The sequence below is a fragment of the Empidonax traillii genome, unplaced genomic scaffold (genome assembly GCF_003031625.1).
Source record: "Empidonax traillii isolate 1590-97213 ecotype Southwest subspecies unplaced genomic scaffold, ASM303162v1 scaffold221:size740363, whole genome shotgun sequence".
Classification (NCBI taxonomy): domain Eukaryota; kingdom Metazoa; phylum Chordata; class Aves; order Passeriformes; family Tyrannidae; genus Empidonax; species Empidonax traillii.
In genome coordinates, this window is record NW_020955414.1 from 247,929 (window position 1) to 267,538 (window position 19,610).

Below are 19,610 nucleotides of genomic sequence, written 5' to 3' on the forward strand. Positions count from 1 at the left end.
CTGCCCGCCACATCACAGTAATAACTCTTCTTAATCAAGTTTCTTTTTTAAACTAGCTGAGTGCTGACTCACATACAGGGTCCATATTTTGGCATTTCCCAACTATGCGTTGCCCACATCCCCTCCTGCACTGTCCACTGCACTTGCTAACAATGACTTCCTAAGCTTGGTGTTATTTTTATCCTTCCCCATCTCAGACTTCAGCAATTAAATCATGCTGCAATCAAGAACCACACACGTCCCTTTGGCTGGCTTTACCTTAGCACGGCTTCCCCCGAAGGAATACTGGATGCAGTATTTATTTGGAGAATGTTAAACTCTGCAGACAAACACTTGCCTTGAATACAGTATTGGGAGGAGGAAACACACCTGCCTCCAAACATTTTATGAGCCTAATCTATTGAACAGCTCACTCAGCATCAACCACTTAGCACCCTGCCACTTAGAACCACAAGTACAGCTGGCAGCATCTACTAGACAGCAAGTGTGATGGTGGATGGGGAAGATAGCAGTGAAGCCAGCCAAATGGCTTCAGTCAACCTGCCGGCCACCTCCTACCAGCTTGAACTTCTGTAAATACCATGCAATAAAACTTCCACCCCATATTTGTTGGATTTGGGGGGTGGAGGGGCTCAAGACAAGCTTGAATTTCTCTCACCAACTCTGCTAATTGTTTTGTACCCTGAGCACTTGAAACTGTGACCTACTCTACCTGACCTATGATCAGAAAACCACTCGGGTAATACTGTGCATTGTAGCTGGCCATCCCAAACATATATCCCACCAGGTAAATGCGACTGGACAAAAGGGAACCAAATCTTACAGGTCACCTTTCTCTTTCTGTTCAACAAGAAGGAAGGAAGAAAAAATCATAAGACAGAGACACAAAAGGGTACAGTTAGTACTAGGGTGCTGTTGCCCAGTAGGACCTCCTGCATTTTAGAGCAGCAACTTCAACCAGAACAGAAATCCAAAAGGACGTGCATAAAGATCCAGGTTAGAAGTGACCCAGGAGCCTCTATCTTTCTGGTAAATGCTGCTTCAGCACAGATATAACACCTACTCCAGTCCCATGCAAAGTTGCAATATCTGCTCTGCCAAAATCATCTCCCTGCACTCATTAACAGCACTGTCCCACTCCAATTCTCACTTGGGATTCAGCTCACATAGCTGACTTAACCCAATCCTTAAACTCACAAACCATATTTATTTCTCCAGTGGCACACAGATCCCATCACAGGAATGACCTGTACTTTGCAGCACTGCTTCCTTTCAAGGTCAAACTGTGCATATTTTATTTGATCACATTCACAGTTCACCCTGAGGGGCACAGCCCTGTCAGATTACTTTATGCCCTGATGATAACTGCACCAAGCCATTCCCACTTTTCCCAAGTAATGCAGCTGCAACCAAGACAAATGAACAAAGCTGGAGTGTTTGCAGGTCACATCTGCTGACTGCCACCTGTGCCAAGGCAGAAGGGGCCAAAGAAAGGCTGCCTGGGAGGACACAGTCACCCTCTGGTTTCAGAAGCTGGGGCCATGCTCAAGCAAGCCTTTCAGAAACATGTGAGACAGCACAAGTCTTAAGCCTTTGAGGGACTAGCAATATGAGATAGCTTAGAGGGATGAATTTCATACTTGTCTCATTAGGAATTACGTCTGTGCAACTTATACAACATTAAAAATACCTGAGCACATGATTTACCTTTTTTTCCCTTCTTTATTTTTCTCCTTTTACCTCTGTTAGTTCTAAGAAATCAGAGACCACATAGGAAAAGCCAAGCACACAACAGCAGGAAAAATAACTGTGTTGTCAAAACACAGACCTAAAACTCAGGACTCATTCTCCACATCCGTATCAAATCTCCTGCCAAAACTTATCCTTACTGCTCCATTTTCTTCACCTGAAGAAACCAGTACATTTACACAGGTACATTTCTCCAAGGTTATTCTGAAATAAATATTAGATGCTATAGCATAAGCTCTTACACAAGGAAAGAGATTTCTGAAGTTCTTAAAACTATTATTATGCACAGAAGAGTAATTTATGCACAAGAAGAGTGATCTTTAGGTATATGTAAGGGACTTCAGTTTTTAGCTCATTTATCAGGTCCTACTCAGTCTTATGTTCTGAACTACAAAAAGAATAAAGGAACATAATTTTATCCAAAGAGAATTGCAAAAAATTTTTTATAAAGTTTAAAAAGAAAAGCAATTAATTACTTCTGTGTACTTAACCTGAGAAGACAGCCGAAGACAGCCAAACAGAGCAAGATAAAAAAGGTATTCCTTTTCCCAGGACTATCATCCTCCTGAAATTTGTACCCAACAGAATACCTACAAGAATGTGTTTACCGATGGTGTATGAGTCATGCTCCCAGTTGAGGGTCAGAAAGACCAGCTCCCAGAATTGAGACGGTAACTTTCAATTCACAGGAACAGGACTGTGGTGTTATCTCCTCTTAGTAAGAGGCAATGAGTATTAGAATAAGTGATCAGTAGCTGCAAGCCCTATGCTATCCTCCAACATCAAAATATTATTCAACTCAGGACAAGCAATTTCTGTATTTTGGCTTACCTCAACTCACAGAGGTGTTAACTTTCACTTGCTTCAGATTGTTATTACAATGCTTAACATTTGTATAAATAGTTTGGTCTAGAAATAACATGAAAGGTACTTCAGGTGGAAAAACAGTTCTGTGTTATCTTAACAAAATATTTATGATCACTGAGAAAGGCTGGAAGTTATTTTAACAGAAACCTCCAGTCAATTCTCACATGGGTTCATTTCCTACAAGCTAAGTAACACAGCATGAGAAAACATGATGCAACATCATCAGCCTTACAAAACAACCAGTGCTTAGAGCAGGGAAAAAAAAAATCCATAAACTTCCCCCTCTTCTTTTCATTTTGAACTGTAACAACTTGCCACTGTAATAATGCTGTAGAAAGACACAGTCATCACACTTCACCTACAGCTCTGCATTCATTATGGTCATACCACAGAGAAAATGTAATTTCTACTGTAGGCCTGCAGAGCAGAGAAAGCATGGTATCTCCTAAATGTAACATTATGGAGAAGAAGTCTGGACTTTGCCTCATCAAACAAAAGGCACCTCTGGGATAAAAAAATTGGCTCTATAAGCCAAGAAACACACACACCAGTAAAGTCAAGTTTCTGGAAATGTATTCTAACTTGAAACTGCAAAGATATCTAAAGTTTTGTTTAGAATTTTTTTTTTTTAATTAATTAAAAAGGCAGGCAAAAGTGTCCTTTGTATAAGGTCACAGACAACGTACAATTAACCTTTCCCCCAGTCCCTTAAGTGTGTTTAATAGTACCTTTTGATGTTCTCCAAAGAGATGGCAGAAAAGCAAGAGCAAAGAGAGGAATGCATGAGACACAGGAGCACCTAGTTATGGCCCCATCCCCAGGATTCATACAGTTTAGAAAATGACTATAGTACTGAATTCCAGACTACCAGAAATACAATTCAAAATAGATGGAAAATTATTAATCTTATTTTTCTACTGTAAAATGCTACTCTGTTGCTGTCATTTGCAAATTTAGCATCTATTTTATTGCACCATATGTAGTCAAGGTAATTCAACCAGGAGAGTAAGGCTCTGCTACATCCTGTTCGTCCTCCACCTTCACAGAGGGAACAAGATAAAGCAGAAGAGGAAAAGGTGAAAAAAAATGTTCTGGGCAGAGTTTGGACACAGTGAATACCATCTGAGTCACTTCACATTACATACTCTATGCTACTGCCTCTACTTCAGTGCTTACTTTCAGAGTTTAACTCTGGAGCTGAGGGCAGATTAATAGCAGCAGCTCTGCAGGGAAGAGGTTGTAACACATTGAAAACAGCACAGAAAGGGACCAAAAAAGAAATTTCCCTTCCATTAACAGGGTAATCCAAGCAGAAGCTCAGAAACCAGCTCGAGGCTCAGACAGGGAAAGGTCTAAAAAAGCCCAGTGGCCTCAGGAGTGCAGCTGCTTGCAGAGGGGAGGAAAGGCAACAAGTAAATAAAGTGTCAGGCAGGATCCCTCCCAACCCCCCTTTCTCAAATAAATCAGTTAATTTTTCAGAGAGCAGCAAATCTCCTTACTCCTCTGGATTAAAGGCAGACTTAAAAGAATGTTTGTTAACAGACTACCTTCTCCCTGGGTCATTCCTGATGCACATCAGCTAACCTCATGCAGAAAACTATGTTAAGGATGCCCTTGATTAAAAGGAGAAGTTTATTTCTAAATTATATTATTTTATTTATTATTTTTTTATTTAAAGACAAAAAGCTTACTGTATGTGGGATACAATTTTCATTTTGCTTCTACGAAGTTTGATAACCACTAGACAAGTGTCTGAGGTACAAGAGTATCTCTTCGAAACATCTACTGGCCTTTTGCCATCTTGTATTATGAGGTAAAATGAAATTCAAGGTCTCAGATCTCCCATGGACAGAAGAGACAGCAGGACAATCGTTTCAGAAGACAATTTTCAGGTTGCTTACTGACTAAGGAAAACTGAGTCCCTGTGGGATTCCCAATGAAATTTCAGGAAACAATGATGTTTTATCCCAGCACCAAGAACGTTTTTGAAGATTTCGTTTGCCTGCCTAAATGCTTTGCATAACAATCACCCTAATAAAACAGAGAAAGCTAATAATAAAAAATACAGGCTAATTTACATTTCACTACATAATAGCAAAGATAAGTAGGTAATTTTAAAAATAAGTTAAAAAATATGACACAGATGAGCAATATGGCAAAAATACCCATTACAAAAAAAGTTCAGTCCAAGAGAAGTAAGAAAAAAGGAAAGGAGGAGAAGCGCTTGTTCCAGGGGAACAAGTCAGAGGAATAGGTATATACTACACAGATCCTAGGGAGAAGATGTAGCCAACAGGGCGAGCTTCTTTGAAATACATTTTTTTAGTAAGAAATACTGATCCTCGGGAATCAAAGAAACAGAAGGATTTCTCTGAAATATTTTGTAGACTAAGACTGCTTCAGTCCTGCATGGGAACCAAGTCTAACCCCAAAATGCCTTTTCCATCTTGGATGAAACACCAACACTACTACATCAAGGAACTCTAGGATCATCTGTGAACTGACATGTTTTACAACTAAAACAAACTTCATGAAGTAAAAATCCCCCGTGTCCAGAAGCATTCCCAGCAACAAAACACTGAAATCACTTTTCCTGATTTGCTAAAACATGAAAACACAGAAAAGGCTCAGGCAAACTGGACCTTGCCACACTGCAGGTAGGGTACATCTTTTCTGAGGTCTTCATACCAAAGCAAACTAGTAAAATGTGAGTTGAATGGCTAACCTTTGTGTTATGTCACAAGCTGCTTGTGAGAACACCAGACTTCCTCCTAAGATTCTTGCAAATGCTCACTTGCACTATAACAAAAGGTAAACATTGCTGTGACAGTTTCCTTGATACAGACACTAACAAAATGCTAAATATTAGCATGAAAGTACTTTATCCTCTGCTTTCCTCAGGCCAACAGAACATGTATAAAAGTAATTTCACCTTCCTGCTATTTTTTTCCATTTCTTTTCTCTATGTAACTCAAATGAGTTTTCCAAAAGAAAAACATAGTTTCAGTGTATACCTCCCAGCAAGTCTTGCAATTATTTTCAAAGCCTGATAATAGCTCAGTAGGAGTAAAAAAAAAAAAAAAAAAAAAAAAAAAAAAAAAAAAAAAAAAAAAAAAAAAGTAATACTTGGCAAAATCTGAATTTATCCATATTTTCTTCTTTTTCTTTATTCATTAACACTTTGTCTTTGGAAGACAATGCAATTCTGGTGGAACTGCTTTCCTCTCAGCTTCTGCACAGCAAGCATTTTGATATCTTCTGGTTACAATGAAACTCCATTTTGGAACATCACATCCATGTTTTTGGGAAGAGCCTGGTAGCACATTCACTATTTCTCTCTCTCTTAACAAGTACAACCTTTCACTTAGCTCTGCTCCACTAACACTAGAGCCAGTAACTGCAAGGGAAGGGAATGAGACCAAAGGAAAAAAAGGGAAAAAACAAACAAACAAATAAAAACCCCACAACACCAAAGATAAAGCAAAAGGCCAATCTCTTTCCACATAGATTACAACAGAAACTGAGAAAGCCAGTGCACACCTCCCAATTAACCAAACTGCTCAAAGCTCAAGAGGGAAGAGTAACAAGTATACAGAAACAATCCTGGTATGCTGTTCTGGTTTCCTGATCACCAGAGCCATTTACTGTATCTCCAAACACTCCCTCACATCAGATGTCATAAACAGGGTCAACCTGCCCTTTCACTTTCCAACACCCACGTTTTTTTGCTCCCATAGTCTCAGGGAAGCTCAGAGGCAGCAGTGGATGTGCATACCTGAGAGCCAGAAACCTCCCTTCCACTTTGTCATCAACTTGCAATTACAATTACTTGCTGAAAACCACAGCACTTCACCTCACCTAAAAATAGCAGCATGTATTTGTTTTGGTAAAGAATTGCTTTTTAAGGAACTATTATAGTGGCAGAACAATTAGAGTTTATTTAAAAATATATAAAATTCTAATTCCTGGGGAATTTACTCAGTAGTCTATTCAATTCCTTAATAATCTGAGGGGAACAATCAAATTTAAAATTCTTAAAATCTCTCATCCAATTTCAGCATCCTCCAATGACAGAACAAGCTCTTAAATAAAGCTAGTGATTGGTCATTAATAATGTGAAGACTTCGCTGTAGCTTTTGCAATAGTTTTTTGGGGAATTCATGTATGCCTGAAGAGACTACAGCAAAACAGCCTGTAGTCTGTAGTTTTGTTTAACTTCTGTAATCTCAGAGTTGGTAGCAACATGAATGGCGATTCATGCTCAAGACTTAGAGACAGTAACAGAAGGAAACCAAATACTGAATCCTGCACCCAGTATCATCAAGAAAAACAATGTGTCTACCGATACAGCAATCAAGTGCAAGGACATGCCTTGACTCCGAAGCTACTCCCACTGCCAGCTGGATGCATCCAAACGAACACTGCCTTTTGCCTGGCTGGCAAGGCTACAACCAGGTCCTGATCAGACACCCTCTAAAGTAAATACCATGATAAGAGTGAGTCAGGGAAACAAACCACTGGGAAAGCCAGCCCAGCTTTGGGGCTTGCTAATGGATTTTTCTTTCAGTTTGGAGCTTGTGTTCCTCAAGTGTCTCCCCAAACTGGAAAGCACTTGGGGAATATGTGACCAGCCACCACTAGCGAGTGCGTCGGCTGCCAGGTCCACAGGAAAGTGTCCCAAACCCCACAGGTTTCATCATTTCTGGGCACCGGGAAGCATTTACCAAACCGTGTTTCCTTCCAAAGGCCCCTTTTCATTCGAAGATCAAGGACCGAGACTGTTGTTCACCGGCGGGTACCCCATTCTCAGCCCCTGCGCCCCCAGAGCCGTCACTACGAGTAGAGGAGCCCGGTGCTGCCCCTTGCCATCCTTCGCCCGTCCGGGTACCGGCCGCTCCCGCGGGGACTTTCAAGGGCAGCAGACCATGCGCATCCTTGGGCTCCCAGGAAGGAGCTGCCCAGGTGAAGAGCTACATTCGGGGCCGGACACACGGCGCCGCGGATGCCGCCCACCCCGCCGCTCCCGCTGCCCGCGGCGCCGCGCAGGCCCCAGGCTGCGCTCCTGCCGCCTCCGGCAGCGCCGGCACCGCCGGAGGAGGGTCCCCCGGTATCGCCGCCTTTCGCCGCTGGTGCGCCGGGAGCAGGGGCAATGGGCTCGGCCGCGCTCCACCTGCTCGCCGCGGCGGCCGCGGTCCGTACTCACTCCGCGTAGCCCGTGGTCCAGGGCAGGCGCCGGGTGTCCTTGTTGAGGATGAGGATGGGGCGGGCGATGTGGTCGGCGGAGCACTCCACCTCGTCCGGGGACAGTCCCAGGAACTCGGGTCTTCCGTAGGGGAAGCGGAGGGGCAAGTCCGCGCCGCTGCCGTGGTCGGCGCCCGCGCTGCCAGCCATGATGCCGCCCATGAAATTGGCCACGGCGGACTTCACCCGCGTGAGCATAATAGTACCCCCGCCGGCGGCGGCAGCGCCGGGGCCGCCGCGCGGGGCGGGTTGCGGGGCGCGCCGGCGGGCAGCGCTGCGGCGGCGACGGCGGCGGCTCCGGCAGCGCCCGCCGCGCTCCCGCAGTGGGGACGCCGGGCCGCGCACAGCGGGGCGGGGGAACGGCGGGCTCAGGGGTAGCCGCGGGACCGCGGCCTCATTGCAGGTTTCCCCCTCCCGGCGCGGCGCTGGGTGAACTCAGCCCGGCGGCAGCGGCTGCTGAGTCATGTGATAGCGCGGCTGGATTCGCCCGGGCGCTTCCTGCTCCTCCCGCGGCACCGGCGGGCTCCTGGCACACGCCGGGCACGGGCGGCCGCCGCCCCCGCCCGCCTCCCGCGCCGGGGGGTGGCCCGCGGCAGGTGCGCGGAGGGCGGAGCCTCAGCCCGGCGGGGCCGCCCCGGCTCCCGCAGCGATGCGGCCGCGACCGCGGTCTTGCCCGCTGTCGGCCCTGGGAAGAGCTGCCCGGGAGGCGTTTCCATTACCGGGGTGTCGGAGGTCGCCGCCCGCAGTGCGCTGTCCCTGCTGCCCCTGGGCTGAGCCAGCGCCGTCCCGGCTCCGGCAGAGCCCGCTGATCCTGCCGGACAAGGCTCCCGCTTGGAGGGTTTATTACCTGCCTTCTGCTCCTTAAACATGTCAAAGATATTTCCCCCCCGAAAGCATTTGTTAAAAAAAAAGAACCTGGGGCAGTGGCCGAAAGCAAGCCCTACCGCCGGCCTGCTGTGTGTTCCCCCTGCCTGCCTGCGGGGCCGGGGATGTGCCCTCGGGCGTCTCTGCGCATCGCCGGGCGTTTAGGATGCTGTCAGGAGCAAAAGTGAAAGGACAGGCCCAAACATCTTTAAATTTGAGGACACAGATATTTTATTCCCTTCGCTGTGTCATCTTTACCGTGTCATACTCTTAAAAAAAAAAAAATAAAATATTGGGAGGTCTGTTGCACGTGGCGATCACCCCAATGTGCAGAAAGGTTGCAGGTTTGGGTGTGCCAAATCTGCTTTAAGAAAACAGGGGTGTGGGGAATGTAGCAAGAGTATATAGGAAGTCTGTCCTCTGTAACAAGGCTCTGTCTGTGCCCTGTGATGTTGCAGCACTCCTGAGAGCTGTCAGTCTCACAGAGACCCACCAAATGGAGCAGGTCGGCAGGGCAAGCCATGAGAGCAGTGCAGTACTGGTACTTAGCAGGAGAAAGCCAGTTAGTCATCATAAGTGGCTAGTGGGGATGATTGCTGTCATCTCTCTGGCTCGTGCTAGAAACCAGCTGGCATGCAACTGAAGAGAGTTACAGAGCTTTGGAAAATAAGCCTTGTGAGCTTGTTCAGTTTCTGATTATTAAAATCCTGAGAGCTGAGTTCAAACAATGCCTGTGTTTGCTTCAGGTTCCTTGTGTACAGACATGAGAAATGTAAAGATGTTGTAACACAAGTTTTTATGATAAAGCTGTTTATTAATATAGTCTACAGAGACAAAAGTAGATTAGTGAACAGGTATGCTAAGAGTATGTTAAGTGCTTCCTGAAGTAGAGTTGGAAAAATATCTACCACGAATGAAACATTACATATACACCTTCTTTGGGACAAGATTGTTATTTTTCTTATCTCTTTCTTTTAGTTGTGTCCAGGGTTGATATTATAAGTATTTTGAGGAACAGTAAACTTCTTAGGTCAAAAAAATACTTGACACTAATAACTCATCATCCGATTACAATATAATGGAAACCTTGTGGGTCTTTCTTGCATGCATTTCTGTTTGCTTTGCTTTGCTTCCTGGTTATGTTGCAGAGGTCATTACTTTAAACAAAAAATAAATAAAAAAGAAATGAAAGGCCTGTTAAAATCCAGGTGGGATTTTGTTTTGTTTTGTTTTGTTTTGTTTTGTTTTTTTCATAAGCCCTGTGTCTTGGTGGTAATCATCTACATTCAGACATTCCAGGTAAAGCCAAGGTTGAGGTGGTGAGATTCCCACTGCTCTGTTTGGTGGACTGAACCATATCTGACTTGTCCAGTTTCAATTCATTCTCCCTTCCTGCCACTCGAGGACAATCTCTTTACACTATCTTCTATTTGCTGGATGGCCTGTGTTTTTTTCATCAGACAGGCACTCTAGCACTCATTTCCCTCACTAAGGTTTTAATCAACCTGCCACCCAAAGAAGATAGAAGTGAGAAGAGGGACATGAGCAGAACTCAACATGTATCCCTCTATCCCTCACAGGTTATGAAGTATACTCTTGGAGAAGCTGCACCATTTACTGGACCGAAAGACTTTGAAAAATATCATAGACTAAAACTCAAACAGAGAGAATGCAGTGTCTATCCTCTGGCTCCACACTGCAGTCACTATTTTGCACAAAACCTGAGGGAAAAATGTAAGGGAGGATGTGTGGTCTTGTTAGTGTTTGAATGATTATGTCTGCTAAATGACAAGAAAAAGCTCAGATCAAACATGGGGGGAGGCAACTTAACAGCTCACCACTCAGATCAGTGTGCTGTTTGAAATTCTGTGGATGCTTGCAGAAGAATGCTGTAAGGATACAACATTAAAATAGGTGTGATATGTCCTCTTCATACTGAAAAGTATAAATATGTTTTGATTTCAGTTCTCATTGGGAAAGAGGATCATATTCACTTTTGAGTCAGAAGCAAAGCCTCACTTCTCAAAGGAAGCAATGTTCATGCCTGGCAGGGCCTGGGCAAGTTCCCCAAATCTCCTAGCCTGTGGTCCATCTAGTCCAAGCCAGACATTTTTCTTTGGTGGTGTGAAGACCGCTAAAGGTTTGCACATTGACTTCAAATAAAAATTTGAAGCTGAATTCTCTATGCAAATGTTTGAAAATCAGCTCTCTGTCCTTCTGCAATCCTGTGAGTAATGCAAAGGAAAGATGACAGGTTGGAATTTTTTAAAATGTTAACTTATCTGTGACACTGGGATAAAGATACTTTTCTCTCTAAATGGCTAACCATACTGGGCAGCTAGTGAAGCTGTGTGTGGGACAGAAACACATTCATATGAAGCATCTGAATTGTTATGCCACCTTGCCATGCATCATATTCAGCATTCAACAAATTCAAGAGCACTTTAATAGTGATGAAAACAGATTTATATAGAAAACACTCTACACTTTCATGCAATGATAGAGTAATTCTGACTGGAGATGACTTCTGAAGATTATGTGCTCCAACTTCTTTGTCAAAACAGGGCCAATTTTAAAGTTATGTTACATTATCTAGAATCTTGTCCAGTCAAGTTTTCAATATTTCCAAGGATGGAGATACTACAGACTCTCTGTGCACCAGTTCCAATCTTCAACCACCCATCTGTGACATTTTTTTTCCTGATATCCATTTGGGATTTCTGTAGTTACAGTTTGTATCTGTTGCCTCTCATCCCTGTTCACTTCTGAGAATATGATTCTTTCCTCTCAATACCCTCTTATTAGGTAGATGAAAACAGAAGTAAAGTTTCTTCCCCTTAGCTTTGCCTTCTAAAAGCTAAACAAATTCATTTGCCTCTTCTTGCAACAACCTTGGTGGCTCACTGCTGGACTCACTCCAGTATGTGGGCTGGGGAGTCCCAAGCTGGACACAGTACTCTCCCTAGTGCTATTTAGAGGGGTGTAATCACTTCCCTTGACTATTGCTAATACACACCAGTATGTGTTTAACCTTCATTGCTGCAAAGGCACATTGGTGGCTGATACTCACTTTGCTGTCTGCCAGAACATCCAGACCCTTTCTTGCAATGTTGCCTTCTTGGCAGTCAGCCCTCAGCATGCATTTACCCCATCCCAATTGCAGGACTCTGCATGTGTTCTTGGTGAAATTCAGTAAGTTCCTGTCAGCCCATTTCTCCTGGCTGCTGAGATCCCTCTGAGTGACAGTCCTGCCCTCCAGCTATCAGCTTATTCCCCACAATATAGGGGAAAGGAGACAAATACTTTAAGTCAGCAAAAAAACCTTAGGGTTATCGTACCATCTCTGTAGATATTATTTTTATATAGAACCACATAATATCTCAAATATGAAAGGGACCCATAAGGATCATGGAGTCCAACTCCCTGCTCCTCGCAGTACTACCTAAAGCTAAGCCATATGGCTAAAAGCATTGTCCAGATGTTCCTTGACCTCTGACAGGCTTGATGCCTGTTCCATGATCAGTTCCCTAAAGAGGCTGTTCCAGTGACCAAGCACCCTCTCAGTGAAAAACTTTTCCTAGTGTCCAGTCTGAACTTGCCCTGATGCAGCTTCATTCCTTTTACTTGTGCCTTATTTTTCCTTTCTAGTCCTTCTTTTAAAGAACTGTAAAAAAATTCAAATTAAACAAAGGAAAAACTGGCAAAATGAAATATCCACTTGGCTTTGAAGACTCTGACTCTGGCTTGTGAGTACTTGAGTAGAGAGTATATTGTGTGAAGCAGCTGGAAGTATATCCAATGAAAGTGCATTGACTCGATGTGTTTAAGTGATTTCTGACTGTAAAAGTATTTATGGAACAGGCCCTTTTTTGTTTATTTTACATAATATGGCAGCACTTGGGGCTGTGCCTCATAGGAATGTGGAATTTATTTCAACAGTGTAACTCTTACTAGGTTGTACCTTGTTTGTACCTTATGTTCCTTGCTTACTTTAAGTTTCTTTCCTTTTCATGCTCTGAATAAAAGCCATGGAAAAGCTCTCAAAGACTTTGGTAAGAGAAGAAGTAGATCTAATGTGATGTGAATACACCATTTCTGCAGGTGTGAACTTTTGGGTTACGTTATCACAGATGTAGAGAATATCCCCAGGTATGAACTTAGCTGCCAAATGAATTTGGAGAGCATGTCATAGATGTCTGACATTATGGTGATGAAACTGTATAAGCAGGGGAAAAAAAAAGTTTGTTAAGGAAAAATTGGTTGTACTTCTCTGTTAATCTCCCATACAAAACCCATTTAAATCCTTATTTTTGCATATGATTTTACTTAGGAAGTTCACCATGTCATGTGGTGATCAATGAAGTTATTCTTACCTTTCCAAAAGGACTGTGCAACCTTTAAGAAACATGAGGAAGCTCTTTATCTTCAGAGAAAGGCCCTTCAGAAGCGCAGTGCCTGAGGCATCAGAGTGATGTGGAGAACAAAATGCCACTTATTAAGACATAAATCTTACTTCCTGCAATACCAAAACTCCTGTCTGTGCCTGCAGCAACCCCCAGCATTTCTAGGCTTATCAGAACTGATGAGATGGAAGCTGTTGGTGGTCTTGCCAGTTTGCATGGAAAGGCACTAATTACATTTAAAAATACATAAATGTTAGCAATACTTGAAATGATGTATTTCTTCTGCTATACCTGATTTCTACTGCACCATCCTCCAGTTAATGTTAATTTCACACATGGATTTCCTTTTGAGAGGCTTCTGCAACTGAAGTTCAGAGAGAGGATCTCTGGCAGAACATGGTTAGTGTGATAGTCCCAAGGCTTTGTGGTCCAATCCAGTCCCCCATGGAGCATGAGTTGGGTAGTCCCAATGAAGGCTTCTACCCAGAGTCCAAATCCAAAAAATGATATCAGGGTAGAATGTTCTTTTTCCTTTGCTGACCACTAGGTGACCAAACCCATAAGTATTTTGGCTTTGTCACACTACAGGGGCTATAGCTAGATTCACCTTCCATGGCCTGGGGCTTCTGCAGGTCCTCCTCAGTATTGTCTCTAACAGAGAACTGCTGAAGCACAGTGTGCGTTGGTGGCTTGGGAAAGGCAAGCAAATACACAGTGTTTCTTTTAGACTAGTGTGAAATTAGGGGTGAAGCTGTTGTATGCACAAGTTTCGTGCTGATATGTAAGATGGAAACATCAGGAGCCCTGGGGGTGGAAGGTAGAAATAGGAGCCAGAAGTTGTCTTCCCCACCCCTAACTCAACTTTAGGTGGAGAATTACCTTTGTTTTTGATCATGTGAAAGGCTAAAAACCTATACGTTTAGGGGTCTGAAAGCTAGAGATTCTCCCACCAGCAGGACTTAACCAAAAAGGTATTTTCAGAGCACACCTGTTGTACTGAATCAGAATGGCTTTAGCCAGGGTTAAAAGCTGGTTAACCAGACTGGAGCCTGTTACGCCCCAACAAAGCCTCCTGTGTCCTATGCCCCAACAAAGCCTCCCTCTCCTGCTTTTTCAGACTCATTCTTTCTTCCCCTTCCCAGCAATATTTAGGAGGTGATACAAAGTGGAAGCCTGTCACAACCCTGTCCTTACTCAAAAATATGCTGTGTGGAAAAAGTATTCATGCCAGAAAAGTGGGTTCATATCCCTTCTCACAGTGGAGGACTAATAAATGTAAAATTATGAGCTGCATGAGAGCAGACTTCATTTATGTATCCAGGCAGGAAAAAAACTATGAAGAGGGATCTTAGTTCACTGACAATCACATCAAAAGATGTCACAAAATCTTATAACTGCTTGCAATCTATATAAATATAAATAAGTACTTCAACATAAGCTGCCCATAAGCTTGCAAGAGTCTCACATTAGCCAAATGCTACAGAATTACTTTTTCTTCAATAATCTATCTGCAAGTATACTGAAGAAAATTTCACAATAAGCATCATCATCATGATTTGTTTTTATAGTCTCTTCTTACTTTACATTATCTGCTCCTTTTTAAGGCCTGTAGCTAAATCTGCTAATAATGGGATAGAATGTGGATTAGTTTGCTTATGTGCTCCTGGGGGCAGCTTTTCATGGGGGATGTGGAGCAAAATTATTATATCTTCTCTGGAACTCCTCTGCCCTGGCTCCTACAAAGGAACACCTTGCCCTGAGGTTGATGTGAGATGCTTCAAAATGGCAGCAGTGGCAACACTTTCATTGGCAGTCTCAGCAGAAAAGCTGACAGTAATCAGATAGGTGACAATGCAGAGACAAGAAGAAAATGAGCAGGTAAAAGGATATGTGGGTATTTGTAGGGTTCAGGGACAGCACTAAAAGCTATGCTGAGCACAGGCACGTGTATTTCAACTCCTTCAACGTTTCAGATTGAGTAAGAACGTGTTTCAGAATATTAGCCTTGACTCGTCCCCGAGTTAAACATGGGTTAAACACACTGGGAAGTGATTTGTTTACACCACATGGTGGGGAATTTTTGAGTAACCTGTTAGCTGCCTTTGCTGCACGCACTCCTTAAATAGGGTTGTCTCAAGAGTAAGTGGAATGGGTGGGCCAGGGACTTTTTGTCTGCCTGTTACAGGTTTGAAAAGAGATGCTGGAATTTCTTCCCAATATCAATACCAGTTACTGAGCAGTATGCACCTACAATGAAGGCCCACCCCACCCCTTTTTCTAGTGGGGGGAGAAGGCAGGAAGGGGGAAGGAGTGGGGTTGCGCACAGAGGGGCACAAGAGTGGGGAAGGCTTCTCTATAAAACCAGGTAGCCCCACTCCTCGGAGCCTTTTGTTTATGGGTTTTTCCTGTCCGTCGCTCGACGGAGCCGGTCGCCAATTCTGGGTTTCTCCCGTCCAACCTCCCCCACCACCCCTCCGAGGCCGCCCGCCCTTTCCCGGAGGAGAAGCCTTCTCCCCGACTGGCACCCGGTCGGGGAGTGGCGAGAGCCTTTGCCGACCATCGCAGCGGGCTGCTGGGAGAAACTCCGGGATAGAGAGCCCCGCCGACCGACTCGGAACGAGGTATTTTTGCCCCGGGCTGTGGTTGCTGCAGGTCAGACTATTTTCCTTCGGCAGCTGCCTGACCTTCCCCAGCGCCCGCCGCTGCAGGCAGTTATCTTTTTCCTGAGCTGCGGAGCCACGGTGGTTACTGAGGATCGCACCATAGCTTTGGGACCGGCGGGAAAAAACGCTCCATTGTTGACCGCGGAGCACTACTATTGCTTATTTGGGTTTGGTTTTATATGTACATATATATATATATATGTATATATACACATATATATATATACATATATATATACATACATATATATATGTATATATATATATACATATATATATACATACATATATATATATATATATGTATATAAAGCCCTATTGTTCTCCTTTTCCACACCTTTCATCTGAAGCCTCTTCATTTCAAAGTTATAATTGCTTAGAGGGAGGAGTTTGGTTCTTTTTTCTCTAACACGCCCCTCTTAACAAGAATTTGTGTCTTGCTAAACTAAGACACTGCCAATGGTGGCTTAGGAGCAGATGACAAACATGAAGAAGGATCCTCTCCCTACAGCTGGGCTGCAGCTTCTGCTGTACAAGCTTCCCTGCAGTTCAGACCAGGCCGGTACCAGCGTTCAGCTGCAAGTTGTCCACAGTCTCATCTACAGCACAGTCAAGCCTTAATCATCGTGCTTAGAGTTAGGCGGTGTTTTTTTGTTTTTTTTTTTTTTTTTCCTTTCCCTTTTTTAGTTAATGAAATGAACACTTCTGGCAGAACTTCAAGGTTTGAATATCAGCTTGGACACATAATATCCCAGGTGCCTTACATGGATGGTACTCTTTCTCAGCAAACTTTGCCGAGGAAGTGGGATTTTTGAGCAAGCTGTCAAAACTCCAGGCTCCTAGACTTATGGCTGAGTTTACCAGATGTTTTATGATGTCATAAACCACACTTCCAGGTATACTAAATGATGTCAGAGAACCTAAAGAAATTATATTACTTTTGCATTAAGCTCTTGGATTTCTGTACACCTTCTGTAAGCAGGAATACGGAAACTGTTTTCTTCCTTTTTTTTTTTTTTTTTCTTTCCAGCATTACTCATGAGGTGCCTATAGCCTTCCATATCCGCCTGACTATCTGCTTTCTCAGATACAGGACATTCTGATATTAATATGCTGTCATTCAGATTGGCACAACTAATATACAGAATCTTGACAACAGACCAAAACAAAAGAACAAAAAACAGGCAAAACTATGTATTTAAAATTTATTGGCATTTCCAAAAGTTTTGTGAAGAGGTAAAAGTGAGTATATAAATATTTATTAAATTGTGTTAGAATAAAAAAAAAAAAGCTCTCTTGGTTTAGTTGTGAAATAAGATACTACAAATTTTGTCCACTCTTCTACAGCATCTTTCGAAGGTCTCTTGTTATAGTATCTACTGCTTTTTCTGCAAAACTCTAAAACATTTTTAGCTTGAACAAGCAGATTGATTTTTTTTCTCCCCTACTCTTCTTGTATAACTTCAACTGTCTCTTTTATTAAAACTCATGAAATTTTATTTAAATAGATTCTTCCTCACCATGTTTTATTTATTGAGGGTCTTTTGTCTTAATTTGTCTTAGTTTTTTACTTCTTTTTATGATGGATTAAAAATATGGTTTTTTACAGTCTTCTGCAGAGTGACTTTTAAAAAAACCTGTCATTATTATTATTATTAACAATAATAATGGAATATCTTGTTCATGCTTCTTCCTGTCATAAAAATGTGACAGTTATGTCTGCTTAATTTCTCCCAGTTTGAACTAAATTGGTGACTAAACCCCAGGACTTAATTCGGTACTACAGTGCTACCAGTCAAGGGACAGACCCATGAGAAAGCATTAACAGTGTGGCACTTATGGCCATCCTGCATACAGCAACACTGAGAAGCTTCAGTGTTTGGGAACTGGGCCCATTTCAATTGTGCTGCAATACAGCAATCAGGCTAATTTAAAGAATCTTCTGAGATTGCAGAAACCATGGCTTCTTCAGATGCTCTCAGAAAAAACCCAACCCACCTACCCCCCTCAAGTCCTAAACAAACAACAACAAAAAAACTCACAAACAACAATGAACCAAACCAGCAACCCCCAAAAATAAACAAAAAAACAAACCACAAAAATCCCACAACAAAACTGGAGCCTCAGTCTGAAAACTTTGCGTCAGGGGTAAGTCAATTCAGCTCTGGAATGAGCTGATGGGGAAAAAGTTCGAACAGGATTGCCTGAACATCTCTGTTTCCGTGGCCAAGGCAGCCACGGGAAATGTCTTAAGCAAACACAATGCTACAACAATAGGCAATCTGCACAACCTTCTGCTTACTCCAGCTGGTGTATCTGAAAATCAAATTAACCTCTGACTTCTATGGGTCATGGTCTTTCAACTATTGTGTGTAACAACCTAAGAAGCCAGATATAAAAGACTCTTTTTAACAGATTTAAAGCAATAAAGCAAGAATCATAATCTTCCACCAAATAGCTGGCATAGAATAATCATGCTGACCTTCCGGAAATGTAATTATTTGTGATTGAACATCTGTGTTTACAGGTTTTTTTTTTTAACATAAAGTATTTTTAAAAAATTTCTTTAGCTACTTCTGTGGAGCTGTTGCCCCTTTTGAGACTGATAAATGCACCTCAAAGACATTTAAGTAATGAGAGTAAATAATCAGCATGCCATAACCTCATGCAGATTGTCAGCAATTGTTTTTCAGCTTAGCCACTGAAAACAATTCTCACCGTGGTACAGGGGAGTACCTTTTGTCCTCTGCTTTCGTACCCCTTTACTCTCCACTTGAGCCCTTTCTGGAAGCCCTGTCTGAAGCATGGTTTGCTGCCCATGGCTGGCACACCTCTCAGCCTCCCAGGATGCGGTGCAGTTGTGGTACTGCATGGCTGGTGAAAACTTGACACCAGCCTGAGTAAAACTGACTCAGGTCTCCCTGAAGACAAGAGTCGAGTAACTCTGCTGCTGGTTGCTACTTTTCTCCACCAGGCACAGTGTGGGGCTGGTAGTGAAGGTGGTGGGGCAGTTTGGGGGGCTGATCAGCCCAGTTTTAGAAGCTCTGGCCCTCACACAACCATCCACCTGTGCCAAAAAAACAGGAACCATGGTCACAGCTACACTGTTGTTCTTGGTCCTTTGTGCCTGTGCTTTGCTATCTGAAACCAAAAATTGATTTCCTCGATGGATTTCAGTATATCTCCATTTGCACTTTTACAACAGGACTTACTGAACTACAGTAATTTGCAGTTCCATAAAAAGACCTATGATTAAGAAGAATATGGAAATGTATAGTCTATGTTTATGGATTATTTATTTAATAATAAAGGATTTAGATGTATGAGGAGCACTGTAAGATACTTCCCTTGAGAGTTCTCAGAGCAACCCTGCTGTGGACAGACACCTATTTCAGCAGCAGTTAGGGAGAGATGTGGGCCTGTAAGTCAGGGTCAAAAAGTTCCCTGTAATAATAGCAGCAAAAGAGTCTGAAGCTCAAGAGGAGACCAAAGAAAAGTGTTGACACCACAAAGAAAGCTATAATGCTCCATTAAATCTGATGAAGCCTGAAATTCAAAGCTGGTTGTAAAGGCTCGTATAAACTGCACGGGAAGCACTTAAAAATGCTGATAAGCAGGTATCTCTCCGACCCCACTGGCTACAGTAATGTAGCAGGTTTTCAAGGATGAAGCTCTTTGCTTTCCCAGGAAGTTTCTTGGGAAAGTTTGACCTGTTAGTGCTTTCAGTCAAAACCAATCACTCCCTGAGTTTAAACAAACATGTTTAAGGAAAACAGTGACAGCTCTGTGCCGCTCTACTTCCCAGTTTGTTTTCATGTGCTCC

The 19,610-nt window shown here is 43.1% G+C and overlaps 1 protein-coding gene across 1 annotated transcript in view; it reads right to left on the minus strand.

The window, feature by feature from the left end:
- The window catches only part of PPM1H (protein phosphatase, Mg2+/Mn2+ dependent 1H), a 135,288-nt gene extending 127,233 nt beyond the window's left edge, over positions 1 to 8,055 (minus strand). Inside the window, exon 1 of the mRNA XM_027887749.1 lies at positions 7,820 to 8,055. Within this exon, the coding sequence (XP_027743550.1) occupies positions 7,820 to 8,055 (236 nt within the window). The remainder of the gene's footprint in view (positions 1 to 7,819) is intronic.
- Between the last annotated feature and the right edge of the window lie 11,555 nt (positions 8,056 to 19,610).